This window comes from Amphibalanus amphitrite, unplaced genomic scaffold, assembly GCF_019059575.1.
Source record: "Amphibalanus amphitrite isolate SeventyFive unplaced genomic scaffold, NRLGWU_Aamphi_draft 001171F_arrow, whole genome shotgun sequence".
In the NCBI taxonomy this organism is placed as follows: Eukaryota; Metazoa; Arthropoda; class Thecostraca; order Balanomorpha; family Balanidae; genus Amphibalanus; species Amphibalanus amphitrite.
Window position 1 is genome coordinate 24,317 of NW_024882665.1, and position 24,366 is coordinate 48,682.

Genomic DNA, 24,366 nt, shown 5'->3' on the forward strand with positions numbered 1-24,366 from the left:
AATGTAAAACTAAGTACGTCCTTGGCGGTATCGCTGGCAGGGGATTTTCATCTTTAGCATTTTCGATCATGTCAAGTACCGTCCTCATTTTTACCCTGATTGAGTTATACTCTATGAAATTTACGCGGACCTCAAACTTTCTCTCAATCTCCGTTTTTGACAGCAGGCTATTGCCTTTAAGCAAATCACTCACAAAAAATAGTCCTCTTGACTTCCAGTTCCTATTAGTTGAGCACTTAAACCTTAATATATCATTACACCAGATCATTTCACTTGCTACACTCTCCGGTTTGTGTTCATAGTTTTCTACAAATCTCGCCCATGCTTGTAAAACATCAACCCAAAATTTATTTTCGATTTTGTTTGCCAGACTTTTAAGCATTGATGCACCATACCAAGATAAGTTATCACTATGCTGCTTCAAACTAATTCTGCTTCCTATTGCCCACCTTCTGTCAACAGCACTATTGTCCTGCAGACGCTTTATCCAGGAACACTTCAGTGAGGCTACAAATATGTCAATGTCTATCATCTTTATTCCATCATTCTGATATGATTGACAAATTTTTGTCCTTCGTATCTTATCATTTTTTCCGTTCCACAAAAACTTGAACAACATGCTCTTTATTTTGTTCATGGTATCCACACGTGGGGTTGGAAGTGAACAAAATAAATGAACTAATTTTGATATGGCAAGAGTCTTGATTACTGTCACTCTACCTAAGAGAGAAAGATTCCGAATTCGCCAATAGTCTAATAATGCCTGCATGCTCTTAATTTTCTCCGGGAAGTTTAACTCTTCTACCTCATCTGGATCCGCACTAAAAATAATGCCCAAAACTTTTAGTTCCTTCACCCATGTGATGGGGAGACTCTCGCATACAGGTTTTTTTGGTGGCCCCAGCCACATGCATTTACATTTGTTGATATTAGGTTTCAAACCAGAGAACTTACTGTACTCTCCAAGTTGTTGCATCACTATACGTATATCGGGGTTCCTACCTTCCAAAAATATAATGGTGTCATCTGCGTACTGTGAAATTTTAGCTTCACATCCGCTTGGTAGCTTAATGCCTCTAAATGGCGTCTTTCTGAGGAAATTCGCTAGGATTTCTACCGCTAAAATAAATATCAAACCAGATGCAGGGTCACCTTGACGAAAGCCGCGACTATGCGTGATTTTTTCTCCTAGATATCCATTGAGGATAATCCTTGAATAGTTGTTTTTATTAGTGTACAACATCTCAAATAGGTCCATAAAATTATTTCCAAATCCCATTAATTCTAACACACATCTGGTATATTGCCAATTCAGAGAATTAAATGCGTCTTCGAAATCAATCGCCAGAACAGCTCCATCGAGTCCTTGGACACTAAAGTGATGAATAATGTCGTACAGTAACCTGGTATTTTCCCCAATAAACCTGCCTTTCAAATAAGCAGTCTGGTCGGGACTTACAAGTAACGTCGCAACAGACTTAAGACGTTCAGCGACCACACTTGAAATAATTTTATATTGAACGTTGAGCAAACTTATTGGGCGCCAGCCCTTAACCTTATCTCTCTGTCCGTTTGCTTTGGGGATAAGCGTGACTATTGCTTCACGCTGAGTCACAGACAGTGTCTTTGTATACAGGGCGTGCTGAAACGATCGCCACAAAAAACATTTTAGATCTGGGTAAAAGAACTTGAAAAAACCTGCAGTAAAGCCTGTTGAACCTGGAGAACGATCGTTCGACATTTTATATAATGCTCTCGAGAATTCCTCCTTCGTTATTGGTTTCTCCAGTGCGTCACTTTCTTTTGATGAAAGTTTACGTTCAATGTTACGAGCGACGAACTCCTTGATTTTCTTTTCCGACTGCACCCTATCCTCGTTCATTACGCCTCTAAAGTGTCGCGTAAGAAAGTCGAGAACATTGTTCTCACCAGATATTATCAGGTCATTTTCTCTCAAAACCGGTATAGATTTCAAAACCCAATTTCGTTTTTCTAAATTAAAGAAATATTTTGATGATTTTTCTCCCTTTTCGTGCCAATTACTACGAGATCTAATGATCATGCCATCAATTTTCGTATTCCTAATTCTCTCTAGTTCTTCTTTTGTCGCCTTCAGCTTCAGCTTCTCACTTTCTGAAATTCTTGGCAGTCTGCTTTCAATGTCCTTAATGCCTTCTTTTAGTTCTTTCTCTGTATTTCTCCTAGCCTTATTTTTAACTTTAGAGTAGAAGATAGTCTCACTTCGTATATTTACTAGGAGTATATCTAGGAACAAGGCGTCATTAATCGTAAACTCGACATCTTCAGCATGTTCATGAATATAACTGTGTTCGTATACTGGAACGGCGTATTGTTGGATAGTGTTTGCTATCACTGATTTAACTTTTGTCACATATTCGTCGTTTTTCAATAGTGACATATTAAACTTCCATAGTCCATTTCCCCTTTTTTGTTGCAAACTGTCGCACTCTAAAGAGATAATAGCATGGTCTGATCTAAACGTATTTTCTATCAAGCACTTTTTTATCAGTGGCTCCATGCTGCGACTAACGATGAACATGTCGAGTCTGGCCATTTTATCTAAATTCGCATTAAACCATGTGTATTGCCTTCTTTCGTCATTCCTTTCGCGCCACACATCTATTAAGTCGTGTTCTGACATTATTTGTCGTAGGACATTTCGGGCGCTTCGATTGTGCTCTTGGCGATAGTTATAGGTATCTTTTACTTGATCCATAACTAGATTAAAATCGCCACAAACAACAATGTTACCCCCGTCTGTAAGTTGATCTCTTATTAACGTTTCGAGTGCCACGTAAAAACTTGGTTCATCATTGTTGGGACCGTAGATGTTAACAATTGTCAAATGCTGCCGTTCAAATTTTATTTTTACTGCCACAAAATTTCCTTGTTCATCTGCTTGTATGACCTCAACATTTGCATCAACCTCATCTTTGACCAGTATACATACGCCTCGAGCGTTATTGGAAAATGAGGCAAAGAAGGCGCGCCCTCTCCACAACGTTTCCATAGATACTTCTTTGATTCCATAGATACTTCCTTTCCATAGATACTTCGAATGGCTATCAACTCAGCACTAAATATGCTATGGTCGTCGTGTAGCGAGATAACAGTTTTGTAGCGCCGCCTTTTGTCTACATACATGACCATACAAAGAACTTTGAAATTGCTTGGTAACTGTAGTCTGTAGATTTTGTGAGCGTTTCAAGATTTCATGTTTTTTGCTCATTTTTGCTCGAACATGGCCTCAGTTTGACCTCAATAACTCCTGACCTAAGATGATCTAAGACTTGAAATTTTGTGTGAAGGTGTCAAATTGATGCCCGGGAAGGTACTGAAAATTTGGCGGCGCTGCGCGCCGCCGTTTTCTTGCTATTCAGGAAAAACCACAGGGGGGGGGGGCAAATTGACCCCCCAGCCAAATCCACGCACTCCGCTTAATAAAGCCACTTGGGAGTATCGAAGTCCGCAGTGACGTCTCCAGTCACTCGAAATGTTGCATCCAACCCGCTCCCAAAGAGCCGCTCTGGAGTAGCAGAAGTTCAGGGCTATAAAGAGCGCAATCAACATACACCTCAAAGAAAGGTTCCCGGCAAAGCAGGCACGCTCGGCTGTTCCGCGTTGGCATAGCAGGCATGACTGGGTGGGAGTGACCGTGGATGGATAGGTATGTAGTTGGTGTAACAGGCACAGCTGTGCAGTGTGCGCTGGTCACTTTCAGGGGCATTGCTACGTTCGCAGGTTTGGGGGATGTCCAACCCTGAAACGCACGCCTTTATAAATTAGGCTGCGTTACAAAAGTCAAATTATTACGGGTCCAGAGTCGGACCCCCGCCCCGCGACCCCACCGATGGCGGAACCCCTGGTCACTTTCATTGATAAGTAAAGCAATGAGGAATGCTAGCCTCTACGCTTGTATTGCAGGGGAACGGAACGTGCAGCTGCAAGACATGCTTTTAATGAAAATATCTGACTCAGGTTGATAAAGCCACCGCTTAATAAATCCAAAACACCTTGTCACCAAGGTGGATTTATTAAGCGGATTCTACTGTACTATGATTGGTCAACGCATGATCAGCTTCCGCTGCAAACATTTAACCTCTACCAAAGATGGAAAATAGTTGGAAAATAGTGGGATGGCCGTCAGCTAAGAGCAAGAAAACGTTCACGAATGAGGATGAAATGGCCATGATAATGAAAAGGTCGGATAAGCACCTTCTCAGGCGCGTGATCCATAACTGACTATCACATGTGCTGGACACGCGTGACTTCTTATCCTTAGTCGCGTACAATATTACGGGTAATGGAAGCCACAACGAAAGCCGTAATGGATTGTTTCGTGACATCTTATCTCTGCCGTATACCTACACCATGCTGAGGCTCCCTCGGGAACGGAGGTCAGACGCAGGCGGCACGCGGGTCACGACTCACGGGCCACACCGACGAACCGTTGGACTCCTTAACTCCAGACGTGGTGGTGCTGGGTCAGCAGTGTTGAGTCGACATCGGGCACCACGGGACGTCGGGCTCTGTGATCAATCAGTTCTCCGCATAGGGGCGCGTTTAGTTTTTTTCCAAGTGTAACTCTCACTCCGCAAGACACCCTACTGTCGGGGGGTTCGTGGCTAGTACTGGCCAAGCGACTGAACACTCCCTGGTCGCAGAACGTCCCCGACTTTGGAGTGTCCTCAAAGCGAGAAGATGGCGTGGAAACACGGGAGCCTGTCTCGCCTGCCGCGACACGCGCTGAAGCTAATCCTGCTGACTGCCTGGCTGGTCCTCACTGGCCACAAGATCGCCCTCTTCCTCGCAGAGCCCACTTCGCTGCACTCTCGTCTTGACAGTGACTTCGAACCGCCTTTGGTGACGGTCTTTCCCGCGTTGCCGTTACCTTTCGGCGTGATCAGAATGGTCAACTTCGGCAGTGATTCACAAAAGCAAGCTCTGTTCGCCAATCGTTCCCTAGATGAATTCATCATGCAGTACAGTATGCCATGGGTGCAGGGGGTACGTCGCGAGCTACACGAGCGTCAGCGAACAAACGTGACCACCCCGTCGCCCGATGGGGTGACGTGGCGGGTCAATCGGCTGTGTGACGGCACCGAGGGCGTCACTATGATACCATCAGCGCCCACCGAATTTGTCATATTTTTGCCGCGCAACACAGTGTTCCGGGCCGCACACAAAAGAAGCCGCTATTACAATGTGGTGCTGCATGGCCTACGTGACATTTTCAATTACGATCCAAGATTGCATGGGGTTCTTTCACTCAAGAACGACGAATTTCAGCCACACATTAGAATCACTGTCGACCGAGATGAAAGGCTGAACCTGAGAAGAGAGCCATGCCAGACCGATCCCAGCTATAGTCTCGATGACTGCGAGCGCCGATGCTTTCTGGCCAGGCTGTGGTGCAGCATGGAGAGGAGCAACACCACCTCGAAACCTCTCTGCATGGCGTCGGACTATATCGATGTCAGAAGTGAGTGTCGAAAATTCTACGGAGCTAACATCAGTGGCCCTGCACCAGTAAGTCGCTGTAACTGTCTCAGGCCATGCTCACAGGATCGTGTCAGCTACGCCCCTCAGTCGGACGTACGGGACAGCACCATTCAGCGAATGGAGGTGGCGTTCTCCGTCAGTCGTCTGAGGCGCACCATGTTCACTGTCATCGCCTTCGGCATGGAGGATCTGCTGGCCTACATGGGTGGATACCTGGGCCTTCTGATGGGCTCCTCTATTTTGTCAATGCTGCTGGAGGGCAACACAATGTTCAGGCGTCTGATGGCGAAATGGTTTGGCCGCAACGTCTCGAAGCCAACGGCAGAGAATGACATGCGTGATGGATCTGAGGTGTTCGGGTACCCGACAGATACGACAGTCGATTTTCTAACTTCGGAGGACTAGCGCCGATGCTGTTTTTGAACAATGGAAGTGTGCAAAGCTATCGCTGTGTGATGCCCGCGAGTGCATAGCGGGATAAACACGAGAAATAATACGGGACCAGTGGTGCAGGTATTTAACCCGCGCGCCGACGGGGGGGGGGGGGGGGCACAGTGATGCAAATGGGGTTCACGAGTGGCCATAAATACCAAAAAGTCAAGTTTACCAAACCGAATAAATCGCTATATGGCTAACCAAAGAAATGTTTGGCGCATCTGAATTCACATAGTTTTCATATTTTTGTCAAAACCGGCCTCGTGTATGATTGTCAGAAGTCGTGACATTTTCTATGTCGTAAAATGACTGTCAGATACTCGCAACTTCAAACGCCGCTAGCGTGCGTTCATTTCATACAAATGACAAAAATTATACATGGCAATGATCCCTAAAGCCTGCTGCTTCTCATGCCTGGTCACAAAAAGCCGCATCTTTTTTGGTTTGGCGGTGAACTAATCATTTGTCATCATATTACAATCACAGTTTTTTACTAAGAAATATTTGCTTTCGTTTCATCTACAGCAGTTTACACAGTGTGTGCACGTTAGTGCACCATACCATATCATTCCCTAACCATTTCTGAGTCACGCTGTGAAAGAATTAAGGCGCTAGCACAGGGCAGACCGGCGCTATTGAAGTTTTTTGTCCGGCGCGGTCGGGTGTCGCGGTCGGGGCGGATTGCTTTCACCGCGGATCGCAATTTCGACAGACGTTTAACTTTGAACTGCTATAAGTAGGTCAAATATTGACCTTAAGTCAAAAGTAATATGCTCACTCGCGAGATCTTGTCAAGAGCAATCCATTGGTTTTTGTCGTGAGGCGATAGGACACTTCGTTTAGGAACAGCAGAGGGATGCACCGACGAACCCCCGCTGAGGCCGCCCGCCCGCGGCGCGGCCGCCCGGGCTGCCCACCGCGCCGCGGCACCCGACCGCAACGGACGAAAACTTCAATAGCGCCGGTCAGCCCTGTGCTAGTGTAACAGCTGAATGCTGTGACATTTTTTTTTTTATCAAAAATCCTACATTTTTCATACATATAAACTGCCTCACATAGTACCCTGTCTGCCGGGACGCCGGGCCACGGAGGAGACCGGGTCACACGCCTACCGAGCAGCTGCGCCATCGAGCCGGCTAATGCCGCAAGATCAAACGCTCGCCGACGGATAGCGCAAACAAACTCCACCCGACGCCGAGCCAGTGGCCGACACGCCGGCGCCTCGTCATCCTCTGGAAAACCGGGGCCGGGCCAGCTGCGTCCGACATCGCTGGAAGTCGACATCCGGCGAAACACCTGGTGCTGGCTAGTGCGAAAACACCGCGTCCGGTGCAGCCAAGGACCGACACCCGGCGGAAATCGAGTGAGAAAACGTCACATCCGACACCGGCAACGGGGGCCGACTCCAGCGGAAACAGCGGAGGAGGGGAGAAATCCGAAGCTTCGGCCACGCCGGACACGCTTCCTCTCGAAGCCCCGGTCAGGGCTTCCGCCGGAGGTCATGCCAGGAAAGGACCGATTGACGGTCCCGGTCACAGAAATCGACCCCCGCCGGAACCGGATAACGAAAGGAATAAAATCGGACCGCAGAAGAGGAGAGGGACAGAACACCCGGGGAGTCTCTGCCGGCTGGACCAGTGCTCTCTTCCTCTGACTCTCTGGTGCAACACTCATCAAGAACAAGACCAATCTTCGACGCCGCCAAAATTCAAGTGAGTCGCCAGCAGAAAGCTGCCTGCCACTCCCAGCCCTCCAGCCATGCCCACCACACACGCATTCTCTCCCCCTCCCCCCATATCTACCGGGCGTCTACCCCAGTCTAGACCTACCGTCCCGTAGGGTCAGGCCTTGCCACCATTAGCAGATTTAACAGCTGGGGGTAGGGTGATGGGGATTGTTCGACGGCGCCGCACTGCCGGGTGCGGCAATGGTCCATTTACATTTTGTGTTGGAGCCGGGACCATTTGCCAACCATTTACGCTCTTTTGTATGCGACCGCCAGGGCCGGGGATAGGATCGTGGGAGGGTAGGAAAGTTTAGGCGCAGCTGAGGGAAGAGGGTCAGCGTAATGGTTTCACGGTATCCGGGTCTCGCCCTGCCAGCGAGTGGCGAGGGCTCACGTGACAAATATGTATCGGAACGAGGACCATTTACTGGCTATTTTTGCCCTTGTACCCGGTCGCGATGGTGAGGTGTGAGATTAGGACAGGGCGTAGGAGGGGAGTCGGGTCACAAGTAACGCGGGGCGGCACCAGCCCGTCTGCCGAGTCGGCGGGCCGCCAACGACCGCACCCCTTGACTTTGTGTCACCTGATGCGTCGCGATGATGTCACTAATCAAGTCTAGAATTAAGAATGAGGTAGGCCGCGCTTGTTAGGTTTAGGTTTAAGTAAATAACGGGATTGACAAGTTGACAACCCTGAGTACGGTTTACCGATTGCACATTGGTTAGTTTTGTCATTAAATGTCCATGTAGTGTAAAATAAAGCGTGAAAAATTAAACAACCTGTCTGGGAAAGGGAAATGGGTAGCTATTTTGCGTTGCGAGACGAGTATCAAGGAGGTCACTGACGCCAGAAACAACCACTTACGATTAGTGGTCAGATGGTCAAAGTATGACGCCGCGCACCACGCACAGAGCGACCAGGGTTGAACACTACACGCAGCGGAGCGGTCGGTCGGGCCAGGGGGTCAACTGTCACCACAACGGAACTATCAGCGCCTGGCTTGGCGTATAACCCAGATTTGAGTCAGCAACACTTCACTGTGTGGTCCATCGGGTATACCAAAAGCAGATAAGATTAATGTCGTCCAGATTTTTTTCACGAAATGAACTGTCATTTGGTGCTAATTCCAGTCACCTGCACGCAATGTTATATGTTTATGCCGAATTTCCAAAAGTGTTCCCCTTTTTTTTCTCTCTCAACTCTGTAAGTGAATATCCGCCTCCCCAACCGTCAGCCTACAATCATGCCTTGTTTTCGCCTAATTACCCTCAGCATAAAGGTGACCTCAAACGGGGATGTGATTTTTTTAATAGGACAAAAGGGGGAGAAATAGAAGGATTGATTCGTACTTACCCTAATCAGACGGTGGCTAAGGGCTGACCCTTACGGGGGGGGGGGCATCAAAATTGTTGATAGGGGGAGACTTCCACATCCCAAATTTCCTTATGATGCAGACACCATCCCAGGCAGGAAGACTATATGTTGACAAGCGACAAGCCAGCCTCATTATAAATATTGTTTGTGACGAGCCCCAGGCGCAAGGAACGGTGGCGGAAAGGAATCGGTCAGCTTGAAACCAACGGACCGACCAGCAATTGGAAATGGGTGTGCAATTACGTTTGAACAAGAGAGAAATCAACCAGCAAGAAAATCAACTTATTCATCAACCATTTGAGGATCTACCAGCCGAAAACACTCACCTGAGGTCGTTCCAGAGCACGGCGCAGGTCGGCAACCATCTCGGACAGAAAACACCCCCAAGGAGCGAAATTTTATTAAACAATATTTTTTTTTAAAACATACTCCCCACCGCTTCCGGACCCCCTGGGGGCACAATCACACTAGCGCCTTCATTCTTTCACAGTGCGATATGATTAGGGAATGCTATCAGCTATGGTATGGTGCACTAACGGGCACACACTGTGTAAACTGCTCTAGGTGAAACGAAAGCAAATATTTTTAAATAAAAAACTGCGATTGCAACATGATGACAAATAGTTAGATCAACGCCAAACCAAAAGAGATACGGCTTTTTGTGACCCTGCATTAGAAGCAGCAGACCTTGGGGATCATTACCATGCATAATTTTTGTCATTTATATGAAATGGACGCACGCTAGCGGCGTTTGAAGTTGCGAGTATCTGACAGTCATTTTACGACATAGAAAATGTCACGACTTTTGACAGTCATACACGAGGCCGGTTTTGACAAAAACATGAAAGTCATGTTTTTTTCAGACACTTCAAACATTTGCCTGACTGGCCATATTACGATTTATTCAATTAGGTGAACTTGAAATTTGGGCCTTTTCGGTATTTATGGCCACTCGTGAGCCCCCTTTGCATCACTGTGGGGGGGGGGGGGATATCCGCCCCCTTGAGGTTTTTCGTAGATAGCGGGAAAACCGCGGCGCTACGCGAAATTTGGTACGACTATTCTCTTATCAATTTTACACATGGAGTGCAAGTTTTAACCTCCTACCTTTCAAGGTCAGGTCACCAGGTCACTTTAAATGACCCAACCTCAAGTCACTTTTTTGCAACTTTGTCGCCGTGCCAGAGCTACAGTAGATGTCGGAGGCCTTTGAAAGTCGCAGGATGTTATAAGGTCATTAGTAGCTACAATTTGTATATCTCGGAATTTTGATATCGGTGACCTAAGGTCAGGTCAACTTCTCGACCTCCCCATTATAAGTCAATGGGGGAAAATCAACTCCCTGTTTTTACCACTAAAACGGGTCGGAATGACCCCACAACCATACATGACCTCATATACGATCAACCTTCACTACCTTGAGGTCTGTTTTGCTGTTGGGCAGCTGTAAGGTCATGTGACGTCATCAAAGGTCACCAAAGGGTTTTTGCCCATAACACCGTACAGAAACAAGATACAGCCGCGCGGATGGTCTCATTGTGTTCAGCTCGTCAAGGCGCATCGAATGATATACATAATGACCTCGAGGTCACGTGGCCTGAGGTCGACCTTTGACCTTGACCCTTCGAGGTCAACATATATATATATATATATATATATATATATATATATATATATATATATATATATATATATATATATATATATATATATATATATATATATATATCATTCGATGCGGATTGACGAGAGGATCACGATGATGCCCTTAGTTTGTTCCGATCTTGACTAGTTCGAAAGTTATTCGAAAAAAACTCTCCATAGCTAGCGCCGCACCTGACCTGAAAATGACTTTTGTAAAAATTGTAGACCTTGTCCGTGCGTATCCCATGCCGTTTAGCGCTTGTCGCTATCTTGCTTCGTTCTCGAGATCTCAGGGGGGGGGGCGGTCATCCGCCCCCCTCGTCGGTTCTAAGTTGGCGCAGACCCCCGTCGGTGCGCGGGTTAAGTACGGTAGGTATATTAACCCGCGCGGGGCTGGGGGGGGGTAAATTTTACCCCCCCTCGCGAATTTTTGCGATATCTCAAAAACGGCGGCGCGCAGCGCCGCCAAACTTTCAGTACCTTTTCTTACATCAATTTGACACGTTCCCTGAAAATTTGAGCGAAATCCATCGGAAAATTTTTGAGAAATTGACGTTTTAGTGACGTCATGTTCGCCATTTTCGCCTCAAAAACGGCAAAAGTTCAAACGCCGCTAACATCTTCATTTTTAAAGGAATCAAGACGTAACAAAAAAGGTTATGCGTAATTTTAATTTGTCTATCAAATGGCTATCTCGGTTTTTTGAAAATTTTTGATTTTTGCCTAATTTTTTTTTTCAAAAAACTGACTTTTTGGGGAAAATCAATCCAAAATCCAAAATTTTGAGTCTATCGAAAAAAAACGGAATATATGTCAGAGAAGTGGTCTATGTGCACCTACATACCAAATTTTAGAAGAATCGGTTCAAAAATGTGGGAGTTATTCAAAATTTTATGACGTCACGACACACAAATTTTTTGAAAAATGACATTTTTGGAAGTTCTAGACCTCGTACGGAAACAAAAATAGCACCATCCGATTCGCCGTGAAAAACTGCATCAGATAGACACCTTTTTAGGCCTTAACAACCAACTTCAAAATTTGACCTCACTTGACCTGACCTTGACCTGACCTCGACCTGAAATTCATCCAGAGGTGGTCCATATTACTTATTGAGTGTGCCTATTGAATTCTATGAGTAAAATGACCCATAAAACATGTGTCGCACATGCCCTTTTCTATATTTTGTTTTTTGGTGACCTGACCTGACCTGACCTGACCTTGACCTTGACCTCTGAATGATATTGTACGCAAAGAATATTGTCTTGGTAGCCTAAGAACACGTTTTGGGCGATCAGTCTCAGTCCATGGACCATGACTCCATTCTTCGGCAACTACGGTGCAAGGCCGATACTGTAGAAACTTGCAATTTGTACCCTTGACCTGACCTTGACTTTGACCTCAAACTTTAAATTAAGTACATGTTTTTAGTAGTTCGTGATGAGAGCTTTCGATTGGCGTTTGAATTTTCCAAATCGGACCATTAGTTCGGGAGATAACAGGGGGGGGGGGTAAAATTTACCCCCCCAGCCCCGCGCGTTCGGCTGGAGACCCCAGCCCCGCGCGGGTTAACCCGCGCCCGCGCGGGGGTCCTGGATTTCCACGCCATGCTGGGCGGGGGAGGGGGTGTTTGAAGTTTGAACACCCCCTTCTAACTCGAATATGTGCCACGTAACCACGTAGCGTAGCGTAGGCGGCGTTCGATAGAGCGTAAAAAATAATGATGAAATCACTAGGCTCACTTTTTTGGTCAGGTCAAAAGTCAGGTCACCAGAGGTAAGGGAATGCCAAATTTCGTCGATTTTCAAGTCGAATGTCGTCAATTAACAACTCGACGTATAGCTTGGAATCAATAGAGCTAAAGCGCCCCGAAAAAACGCATTTGATAACGCTCATGGGGGTCTGCCTTAGATTTGACCTTACGTCAACGGTTTTGCCTGCAGGATGCAAAAACTACAAAAAAGACGATTTTTGCGGAAACAGTTTTTCTGCAATAACTTTTGACTAAAACCTTGCACGAGCTTACTTTTTACCGGCATTGTGTTCCTCTCCTCAAGACGCACCAAATGAACTATGATTTGCCCTTGAAAGGTCAAATTGAAAAATTGCCGAAAATTTGACATCAGGCCAAGGTCATGACCTGACCGGAAAGGGTCATGCTGCATATCAGTCAATCCGTATCGTCGACCTCACACACATCTAAGGCGTTTTTATCGCTCTATCAAAAGCTATTCGCCCTAAACTGTTAGGCAGATAGGGGAGAGTGGGGTAAGATGCCCAGGGTGGGAAAGACGCCCCACCCCCTCTAGCGGGGAAACAAAGAATCGAACCTGGATATTAATGTTCTTAGCGTAAAGCGGAAGCCTGCCTTGTTAACTGCACAAAAATTTGCGAAGCTCAGTTGGGCAACGGCTGGCTGGTGATTGCATGTTTTTTATTTGCTGCTTTCAAAAAATATTTTGACGTCAAAACATTGCAAATATCAAAGAAGGTAGATAATTTTTGCGTCCCTTGCTATAGTCGTGATACATTAACATGCGTGTACTGTGTCCCCAACAGTTTGTTTCAGGGTGTAGTTTTATGGCTAACAAATGGTGCTGATTTAATGTTACTTCGGTACCTTGGGGTAAGATGCCCCCTGTCCTGATGGGGAAAGACGCCCCCCTGAATCCGTAGGCTGTCCTTCAAGCAGCCCGTCAAATCATTTATTACATACTTGTGATGAGAGACAAAAGCCGATCTGGGACTATTGAGAGTCCGGTACGGTCGGGTGCTCCCCATGCCGGTCTTTCGGCCCACACAGCGACTTTTTGGGCGGCATCTGACTCTGAGAGCCTTCACGACGGCCTCTGTGGGCCCCATTATTGGTTCCAGGGCCCCTCACGACATCCTTTGAGGGCTCCCACGTTGGCTCCACGGGCCGCGCTGGCATCTGAGGTCCCCACGATGGGCTCGAGGGTCCTCAAGCATCATGAAGACCTATAAGGGCCCCACAGTGGTCTCCGAACGCCACCACTGAGACTTGTTTGGCCACGCTGGACTATGATGGCCCTAACGATGACCTCTGAAGCCCCTTACGACTACTTTTGAGGGCCCTTACGATGATGTTTGGTGTCTACTGCAGGCTTGAAGGGACTACTGATTCGTTCAGGCGATTCACGTGCCTATTTATGTCATTTATAGTGCAGGGGGCATCTTACCCAACGCCAGGGGGCGTCTTTCCCACCCTGTGGGGTAAGATGCCCCCTTTCACTTCTTCAGGAAAATGCTTAATAGCAAAAAAAGTTATCATATTTCAGGCACGAAAGTGTGATATTTTTGGAGAAAAATGATGTCGGCTTCACTCCAAGTTTTGGCTTTCCGATCGTCATTTTCGAATAATATATGACATAGTCAAACCCTGGGCATCTTTCCCCACTCTCCCCTACCATTCATGCCCCGAGATGAGCTCAGAGGCATAAACAGCTGGGTCCCGGATGCCATTCTCCAGTTCAGTGTGTCTGGTGTCATAGATACCTGTAATTCAGTGTTTGAAAGTGTTGATAATGACATTCGTCCAAGAGAGGCGCCTTTTAATTTTCATTTTTGGGTCAGCTCAGGTCACTGACCTATGACGTCATAAGTGAACATCTGCACGGTCTTCAGATGTCGCAACTTCGCAACGCCCTCACTGCCACAGGAGATGTCACAGGGAAATGAAACTTGCAGGATCTAGTATTCATTACAAGTCTCACATAGTTCATAGTTCATAGTTTATTCGTGGTTGCATCCACTGAGAAGTGGCTCTTCCAGCGCCCGAGTCACACATACAAGTCATAAGATATAAAACAGTGATGACATAAAATGAAGAGGAGAAACACGCGATAAGACATGGCACTCCACGAACCTATCCTACCTCCCGAAGCAGCAGAAGTCTCAGCTGTCGTTTGAAGGCAGGTCGCGACAGAGACTGCAGCTCATTGTATAATGCTCATTGCAGCTCATCATACAATATCACAACTTGTATATCTCGGATTTTTCCTAAAGGTCATATGAGGTCAGGTCATTTTCGTGACCTCACCATTAAAAGTCAATGGGGAAAAATGAAAACTGCTATTCTGGCGCCGGGAACGATCTCCAGCTATCTCAAGCACACAGAATAGTGATTTGATGCACTCCTTGCAAGGTTAGATGCCTCACTTTTGCAATGTTGACCTTGCGTGACGTCATTTATGACGTCATCAGGGTCATATTAGTTTTTTGTCAATAACTCGTGATCAAATTGAGCTAGCGAGTCGGGAAAGCCACCAATGGACTCAGGAAGACCTACCGAATCTAATGATATGCGACATGACCTCTTTCGACCAGCTTCGTGACCTGGGGGTGCTGACCTGACCTTGACCTGAGGTCAACACCCTCAGTTGACCTGACCCAAACAAAAAGTATATCATTCGACGCGCCTGAGCGAGGTGAACACGATGCTGCCAAAATCGCGGCTCTGCGGCCGTTTTTTATGAAGTTATTCACCAAAAACTGAACCGTACCTTGGGGCACTTGACCTGACCTCAGAGGTCACCGGTTGACCTGGGACCTTAAAATCGGGCACCAATCTCTGCGTCTCGTAACGGCGCACACGCTCGTTTTTTCGGCGACGCGCTAGCTTCACCAGGGGCGAAACAGGGGGGGGGGGTCGTACCCGCCCCCCCCCCCCTCGGCCGGCGCGTATGTAGAAAACCAATAGGTCCGGCGAGGGTTAATGATTCTGGGAGGTGGTTCCATAGTTTGGCAGTTGATAGGAAGAACGATGACTGATAGGATGTGGTGCGATATGGTTGGATTGCATGGTTCCTGTGATTTCGCAGGGTCCTTCCTGTTCTTTGTGAGCGGGCGTCCGGTATGATTGATTTGATGTAGTTAGGAGTTTTTTGTATGTGGCTATTGAGTGTATGGTATAGTGTTATTTTGTGCATCTCTCTTCTTGTTTTTAACTTGTTCCATCCTAGGTCTTTTAACAATTTGTCAGTTGGTGTTCTAAATAAAGTGCCAGTCACAAGCCGAGCCGCTCTGTTTTGTAAAACTTCAAGTCTCTGTGTGTCCTGGAGCGTAATACCTATGTATGTCCGTCATAAACAGTGTCGTAAAAGTCAAAATGTGGTCTCGTGTATGTTTTGTAAATTTGATCTAAAATTTCTCGGGCGATGTATGGAGCAATGGAGTACAATGGGCTCATGGTTCTGTTTACCTTTTTGCAAATTCGTTAATGTGCTGATGAAACCGCAAGTCCTTTAAAGATGTCATTCCCAGATGAGCGTGGTTTTCGTGAATGGGTATTATGTCGACCCCAAATGTAAGAGCAGCTGGTGTGTTTTGTGGGCTGCGTGAAAATGTCTGTTGTTATTGTTTTGCTTATGTTAAAAGTAATCGCCCATTCATGTTAGAGGAGGCCCTGGAACTACGTGCTATTTAGGATACCTATCAATATAATACGCATGGCGGTACCCCTCTTTTGCCGCAGCAGTCTCGCATAATTTCAGATAGGAAACAGCAAACGCCATCTTAAGCAATCGCATTACAGCAGGCAGACCTACCCCGCGTTCGATGTCTCTCGGACGGCGAAGATTCTACGCCGTCCGGCCAATCACGTTTCATAACCGCAGCCGAGCCCCCGATGACCTTGGACGGGATTGGCCGGACGGCAAAGAATCTTTGCCGTCGGGGAGACATCGAACGCCGCCTTAGCTTTTACCTGTGGAAGTGTTAGGTCACAATTTGCAATTGCATTACCAGGATTTCATACCGGTAGTGTGCACTGTGCAGCATGCTGTTATAGCTAATCATGGACAGGCTGAATTAATGCGCACAGACAGGACATCACACCCATTGATGTTGTCAAATGGCCATTTATTGCGATAAATGCCACCGCGGGTAATCGTCCCCCCAATCAGCCTCCTGAGCGCGCCACTGCCACTGACCTGACCTCTGGGTGGCCAATCGAACTGCCCGGGGCACAGCGCCCGCCAGTCGCCGGGCCGCCACAGTCACGGTTGTGCGCGTGGACCGTGCTGTGAACTGTGCGAATGCTAAATACCGCATTGCTCTACGATTTACCTTGCAGTTTATTATAGGGATTTAATACGAGTGTGAACTAAATGTTCGCAGCACTGCTATAAGCACCCAGGATACGTGGGCTTCATAGGTAAGTCAGTTTTCTTTCTTTTGATGCAAAAAAAAACTTTGTTGTAATTCATTGGATTTGTTTTTTTTATATAAATCGTGATATTCTTTTATTTCCACGTCTAACGTTGGCAACGGCTGGTAATTAATTAAACGACGAAAGTAGGCAAACGTTTTTTTCTCCTTTGGATTCGTCGTCAAAGATAATGAAGCAGTCGTATATATACCCTCTGAAATACGGTGCAAATTCATTAGGGGCAGTCATTCGGCCAATTCACCTCATGGAAGTAATTTTTTGCAAAGGTAGGGCCCAGAGGGAGACCCATGCCCACCCCATGTTCCTGTTTGTACAGTAACATAAAAACATGATTTACATGATTAAACAAGAAGTACGAGTTTAGTACGGCTAACTTGAACTCTAGCAAGGTTCGAAAAAAACATTACCCATTTTATGCCCCCTATAGGTAGTTATATGAAATAGAGAGCTAATGCATGGGCCTATATTGATATTGATGTCATAATGCATAATACATAGGCCTATGTCTATCGTTTCTTTCACAGGTATGTTAGTGAAAAGACTTTCAATGTCAAGACTTGCTATGACCGTAGATGAATCTACTAGATTGATCTACTTCTAGATTTTAGATTCATCTATTTCTATAGATTAATCTACAGTCATGGCAAGTTTTGACGTTGAAAGTCTTTTCACTAACATAGGGGACAGTGGAGCGCGGTTCGTCGGAAGGTCATCTCAGGCTCAAAAGAAACGGTAGGTATATACCATTCGCAAGCTGACGGTGAGCTGAATCCAAAAATGAATTTCTTATCAAAATCGATCGATGGCCTTTTTGAAAATTGCGTTTTTGTAAAAAAAAACTTTATAATTTTTAGTCCCGGGCATTCTTAAAAAAACACGTTTTTCGAGTTCCAGTGAAAGCTGAACGCAAAAAAAAAAAATATTTAGCGAAGCAATATTTCCAAACATTAATATTCGTCTCCCACAGCCGACAATAAGGCGCAATCGCACAGCTCAGTGTCACGATGGACCAAAGTCAGCCACGCAGAACAAATGGCATATTTGTCAGTTTAACTGTCTGCATCGCTATTAAAGTTATTCAGGATACCTGTGAAGAAAATTAATTGTTCTGCTTGATTTACAACATGCTTTAATATACATTTTTCTTATACATGTTTTGTTCCATCCAGCTGCGCTCAGTGCCCGCGCAGGGGAAGTGAGCGGGGTTTTACTGTCAGAGGCTGTACTGGTGACAGCTGCTCGGCCGCGCGACCGGTCAAAGGTTACACAAAGTCTACCGCCTTCATAGTCTTTCGCCTGCGGCCTGACCAATATGATTTATGGTTTTACATGCTCAATGGAGTATAACACTCTCTGTTTCGCCTCAAATTACACCAAAGCTGCGTGAAAAGCGAACTCTTTGGTCGTCACAAGTCGCGGCGATTTGTTCCACATTTAACCCTCGCCGGCCGAGGAGGGGGGGGGGGGGGGGTGCCGCCCCCGCATAGGGTTTTCGCGATAGATCCAAACACGCTGGCGATAGAGAGCTGAAACTTGGCATACCTGACCTTTGATTCAAGCCGGATCTTTTGACATCAACCGCATTTTTGGGTCAGGTGTGGTCACTGACCTATGACGTCATAAGTGAACCTCTGCACGGTCTTCAGATGTCGCAACTTCGCAACGCCCTCGCCCCTCACTGCCAGAGGAGATATCACAGAGAAATGAAACTTGCAGGATCTAGTATCCATTATAAGTCTCACAACTTGTATATCTCGGATTTCTCCTAAAGGTCATATGAGGTCAGGTCATTTTCGTGACCACACCATTATTAACTAGTCACTGGGGGAAAAATGAAAAATGCTATTCTGGCGCCGGGAACGATCTCCAACTATCTCAAGCACACAGAATCGTGATTTGATCCACTCCTTGTAAGTTGTAAGGTTAGATGCGTCACTTTTGCAATGTTGACCTTGTGTGACGTCATTTATGACGTCATCAAGGTCATATCAGTTTTTCGTCAATAGCTCCCGATCAAATTGAGCTAGCGAGTCGGGAAAGCCACCAATGGACTCAGGAAGACCTACCGAATCGAATGATATGCGACATGACCTCTTTCGACCAGCTTCTTGACCTGGGGTGCTGACCTGACCGTGACCTGAGTTCAACAGCCTTAGTTGACCTGACCCAAACAAAAAGTATATCATTCGACGCGCCTGAGCGAGGCAAACACGATGCTGCCAAAATCGCGGCTCTGCGGCCGTTTTTTGCGAAGTAATTCACCAAAAACTGAACCGTACCTTGGGGCACTTGACCTGACCTCAGAGGTCACCGGTTGACCTAGGATCTTAAAATCAGGTACCAATCTCTGCGTCTTGTAACGGCGTACACGCTGGTTTTTTTCTGCGACGCGCTAGCTCCACCAGGGGCGAAACAGCGAGGGGGATCGTACACCCCCTCGGCCGGCGCGTATGTAGAAAACCAATAGGTCCGGCGAGGGTTAACCCGCGCCCCGTTGGGCTCTGCCGAGCAACGCGCCCTGTTGGGGGGGGGGGGGGGGGCAATTTGGCATCCCTAAGATCTCGAGAACCACGCAACCTTAGCGACAAGCGGCAAACGGTGTTTGATAGCCCTATCAGGGAACTACCTTATGACCCAATTTTATTGACCAAGGTCAAACCGATGACGTCACAGGTCAGGTCAAAGGTCGAATTTTCACCATTTACAGGCATTTCAAGAAATGTGTTGTAAAATCGAGTAAAATGCATTTCATTGAAAATCATCGATGGGAAAATGTTCTTCAACACATATTTTGCTATTTGAGGTCACTGATACTAGGTCAGGTCACAGAGGTCAGGTCACTGAGGGTCACAGTATGAAAATATCATGTGATGCGAGTATTATAGTCCATTTTATGTCAAATACGATTATGTGGGTCAGCCAGCCCTTCGGGTCAGTTAAGATTATGTTCTGGTGAAGGTCAGGTCAAGGTCAGGTCAAATTAAGTCAAATTTCGAAGTTGATATTTTTTGCATAAAAGGGTATCGATTCGATGCAGCTCGTCACGGGGAGTTCAATAGTGGTTTTTGTTTTGCCCTACGTGGTCTAGAATCGCTAAAAATTGAGTTCAAAAATTTGACTTCATCATTTTTGAAGTTTTTTTTGCTATAGCTTTGCCAAAAAACGAGATATCGATCTGAAATTTGGTATGTATATTGAAGAGCGCAGGGACTATTACAGATATTCCTTTTTTCGAAATTCGGAAAATTGTTTGGATATTTTTGAGTTTTTCTAAAAAAAAATATTTTTTTTTAAATTTTTGGGGGTCAAAAACCCAAAATTTTGAAAATCCGAGATGGCAGCTTTGTAGCGCCGCTTTTTGTCTACTAGACGATACAAAGAACTGAAATTGCTTGGTAACTGTAGCTTTGGTGAGCGTTTCAAGATTGCATGTTTTTTGCTCATTTTTGCTCGAACATGACCTCAGTTTGACCTAAATAACTCCTGACCTAAGGTGACCTAAGACTTGAAATTTGGTGTGAAGGTGTCAAATTGATGCCCGGGAAGGTACTGAAAATATGGCGATGCTGCGCGCCGCCGTTTTTTTGCTATTTAGGAAAAACCACAGGCCGGGGCGAGGGTTAAAGGTCTCGGGTCAGCCCAAAAACTCCAATCAAAGCCAATCGGTTTTTTCATTAAACCAGTAACTTTTTAACATAATGGCGCTTGTCATGGTGAGCCGCGTCAGTTAAAGGAGCAGTTCGTTCACTTTTAGCATGGGGTTTTGAACTGGAATAGCAGTTTCGCAGCTTGAGCTGAGACTAGCACAAATCAGAGCTTTCACGGCCTAAAGATCACCCTACTAGACGAAGATATTCCATTTCTCGTTCCGTAAAGAGTTCCTTGTAGAGGAATGCGTGCCTTGCTGAGGAATGCAGTCACGTCATCCGGTCAGCGGCAATCAGCATGCTGCTTACAGCCAATGCAGCACGCGTAGGTTTGAACTAAGCAATATGATTGGTCAACCCGTAATAATCTTCCGCGTCAAACATGATTTTATATAGAATATAGTTCTTCCTTTATCAAAATTTCGAAAATAATCCTTTTTATAAAAGTTTTTATTTTATTTTCTGATCATTTTCAGCAAAACAAATCATAAATCCATTGCAAAAACTAATTTCAGGAAAGTGAACACTTCCCTTCAATGTGCCCACTTTTTCTTAAGTAACAATCGGAGTGTTGAGCTAATGCCAAGGTCAGGTGAACTACGGCCCGGGCGGGCCAAGAGTCTGGTATGAAGGGATGAGGAAAGTTGGGCGTTTATTTTACGGCAACTCCAAAAGGCGTAAAATATTTAGCAGATTTTGGTTTACATTTAAAGCATGCATTTTCTAGTAACGATCGATTTCTACATAATTCTTTGTCATCTATACCTGCCTACACATCGGTTTCGAAGAGTTATATTACCTACTTATTTCACTAGCATAAATTTTACATTAATATGGCATTGGGATGAACTGTAACACGACCATGGATGGAGAAGTAAAGAAGTTTCCACTCGTGATTGATTATAACGGATTTTGGTTCCCTAGAATATTCAATTTTCAACCCCAAAATGACCGAGTACTTACAAATTTCGTAGATTTTCCAGCTCAACCAAAAATTCGAATCAATTGTAATTGAGGTCTCCTTATTCCGATTTTACGTTCCAAATGACAGCAGGCAAAAGCAGCTCACGCGTTCCACCTACCTCCAGGTGACACCGCTAGTCGGCCGTCGGCGATGATGACTCCGGAGCAGACAGATACCACTGATGACGACCGCCAGGTCGGACAGGCGGGCCGGAGCGACGTGGTCGGCCGGCTGGATCACGCTGAACCGAACGGAACATCAACGACCTCGGTCCCACCGCTGTGGTGGCTGTGCTCTGCGCGGCTGAAACCGCTGGTGTCCCGTTCCATAATCCTGCAGGTCACACTGGCCGTCATCGCCTGTGCTCTGTTCGTGGAGCTCAGCGCAGGTCCCAGGCCGACGATTGCGCCAAAGTCGCAGACGAGTGCATCGCTCCCAGTGGCTGCGGCCGCCCCGCGCGTCTGCGACAGCCTGGGCTGTGTGGTGACCGCAGCTCAGACAGTCCGCTACGCCAACCGCTCCGTCGATCCGTGTACAGACTTCTTCCACTTTGCGTGCGGCCGGTTTGCCGAGGCGCACACGTCCGACTCGCGAAACGCGCTCGGGGTGCGTGACGTTCTCCGGCGGCGGAACAGAGAGCGGCTGCTTCAGCTGCTGAGCCAGTCTCAGCACTTCAACAGCTCGTCGGCCATCAGCAAGGCGCGCCTATTCTTCTTCTCGTGCGTCCAGGCGTTCAGGGTCAGCCTGAACAGTGTGGCTGACCTGGTGAGTGTTCTGAAGCCGCTCGGAGGTCTGGACCTCCTGAACACCTGGCGGCCTGACCAGTGGGACTTCAACACCGTGCTCGCCAACGCCAGCCGCCTTCACCTCACACAGGCATTCTTCACGCTCACCTGGGACCGTGAGCTTGACGTGCTGGATGTGAAGCTGCCCAAGCTGTCAGCCGACTTTCCGCGCTGGGACGTGGGAAGCAGCCGGTACCACGCCGTCGAGGCACGTGTCGGTCGGGCGATGCGCGAGGTGTTTTACTATATGGAGAAGGATGCAGAGGTTCTGATCCGCGACAGCAAGCAGCCCAACGCGGCGGTACCCCGAGACTGCACACTCAATGCCTCTAACAGTTCAGACATAAACGCTGTGTCCCCTTGCGTGGAGGAGATCGTCCGGGACATCCTGTCTGTTCAGGGGGAGCTGTTTGCGATCGACCCTAAGCGTTGGAGTCAGTCGTCCTTTGCGCCTTCGCTTACAGTGAAGGTGACGTTCGCTGAGATGGTCCGCCTCGTGCCGCAGATTGACTGGCGTCGCCTGCTGGACGCCCTGTTCGGGAAGAACTCTGTGCCCGACTCCGTCCTCTTCCAAATACCCTCTCGCGAGCACATGGTCGCAGTGGGTCGCATCATAGAGAACACGCGCATCAAGCGGCTCCATCACTTCCTGATGTGGCCGGTGATCAGACGTTACCTGGTGGCCATCGGACCCATTTACGCCACGCTCGGCGAGGAACTGAACCGCAACTATGACTCTGAGCAGCTCAAGACCCGGGAGGAACAGTGTCTGGGGCTTATGGACGAGCACATGGCGCCGGCCGTGCACGCTCTGCTGCTCTCGCTTCACATCGGTCAGGATAGTGTCAAACATGTTCGCAGACATCTGCTGAACGACGTGATCGATCAGCTGAACGAGAGCTTTGGCTGGATGTCCGAAGAGACGCAGCGTAAGGCACGGTTCGCTTTGCGCAACCTTAACATCAACTTTGGCTATACCATGCTAATTCAGCTCGAAAATGCACTGGATTTGTACTACAGACCTATCGATTTCCACGTCCTTGACTTCTTCGGAAATTTGAAGGAATTATACGAATTTAACCGGCCAGGTAAAATCTTATATGAGTTTCCGACCAAAGGTCCACCAGAGAGCGTCCCAATCCAGCACATATTCGCTCACAACACGCTGTGGATCCCGTTCGGAGCGCTCCAAGCTCCCTGGTACCATGTGGACGTTCCAGCAGCGCTGAACGCTGCCTCGCTCGGCTCCCTGATCTTCGAGGCGCTGGCAGTGCCGTTCATCCAGATCCACATGTCCCCGCAGAATCTGACGGACATCTGGGATCGCGAAACTGAGAGTCGCTTCGAGCACTACTACAACTGCTTGTTGGAGAAGGTCCGTGAGCGACCGATTCGCCAGGAGCTGGCTGTAATTGAGCCCGCTCGCAGCGGACTCCGGTTCGCAGCGTACAGCATGCGCGTCGACCCAGTGCCGGCCACCTACTACATGATGGCAGACCAGTTCGCCTACCAGCTGTCCTACCGGCTCTTCGAGCGTCTGACATCCCAGAACAACGAGTCCTCGGTGCTGGTGCCCGGCCTTCCCATCACCAGCGCCAGTCAGGCCTTCTTCATGGCGTTCACGCAGGCCCGCTGTCGGAACGACTACGCTCTGTGGGACGAGTCCCTGGTGGGAGCCTCCAAGACGCTGCAGGTGCCTGAGTCATACGTCATCAACCAGCTGGTGCAGGATGATCCTCGCTTCAGAGAGGCGTTCAAATGCGAGCCGCTACCACCGGCAGGGACTGACAGGGAGGTTAGGCAGTGCTCCCTGTTCTAAAGCGACCTGATTATCTTGCTGTTGCTGAGACCAAGTGCCAAATTGCAACCAAATATATGTCACGTTTGTCTGGGAAAGGTGCTCTTGTGTTTGCTTGCTGCCTAAATCAAGATCATGTGGTAATGCGATTACGTCTGTAAAGGCCTGGCTACACTATGCGTTTTCTGCTTGCGTTTTTTGCGGGTTTACGTTGTTTGCGTAATATTGTTCTAGAAAAAAATTATAAATAATATAAGTTTTCTATTAGTTATCTACCAA

General features: G+C 47.2%; 1 protein-coding gene across 2 annotated transcripts; it reads left to right on the forward strand.

Moving 5' to 3' along the window:
* Positions 1-7,547: 7,547 nt before the first annotated feature.
* On the forward strand, positions 7,548-24,189 carry LOC122370823 (endothelin-converting enzyme-like 1). Of its 2 annotated transcripts, none has more exons than XM_043346755.1 (2): positions 7,548-7,670; positions 21,629-24,189. In XM_043346755.1, exon 2 carries the CDS (start codon positions 21,655-21,657, stop codon positions 24,106-24,108), a length of 2,454 nt encoding a protein of 817 aa, XP_043202690.1. In that variant the 5' UTR covers positions 7,548-7,670; positions 21,629-21,654; the 3' UTR covers positions 24,109-24,189. The 2 variants fall into 2 exon arrangements, with proteins under 2 accessions (XP_043202690.1, XP_043202691.1); XM_043346756.1 differs by lacking the exon at positions 7,548-7,670 and adding an exon at positions 16,649-16,878.
* The last annotated feature ends 177 nt before the right edge of the window (positions 24,190-24,366 follow it).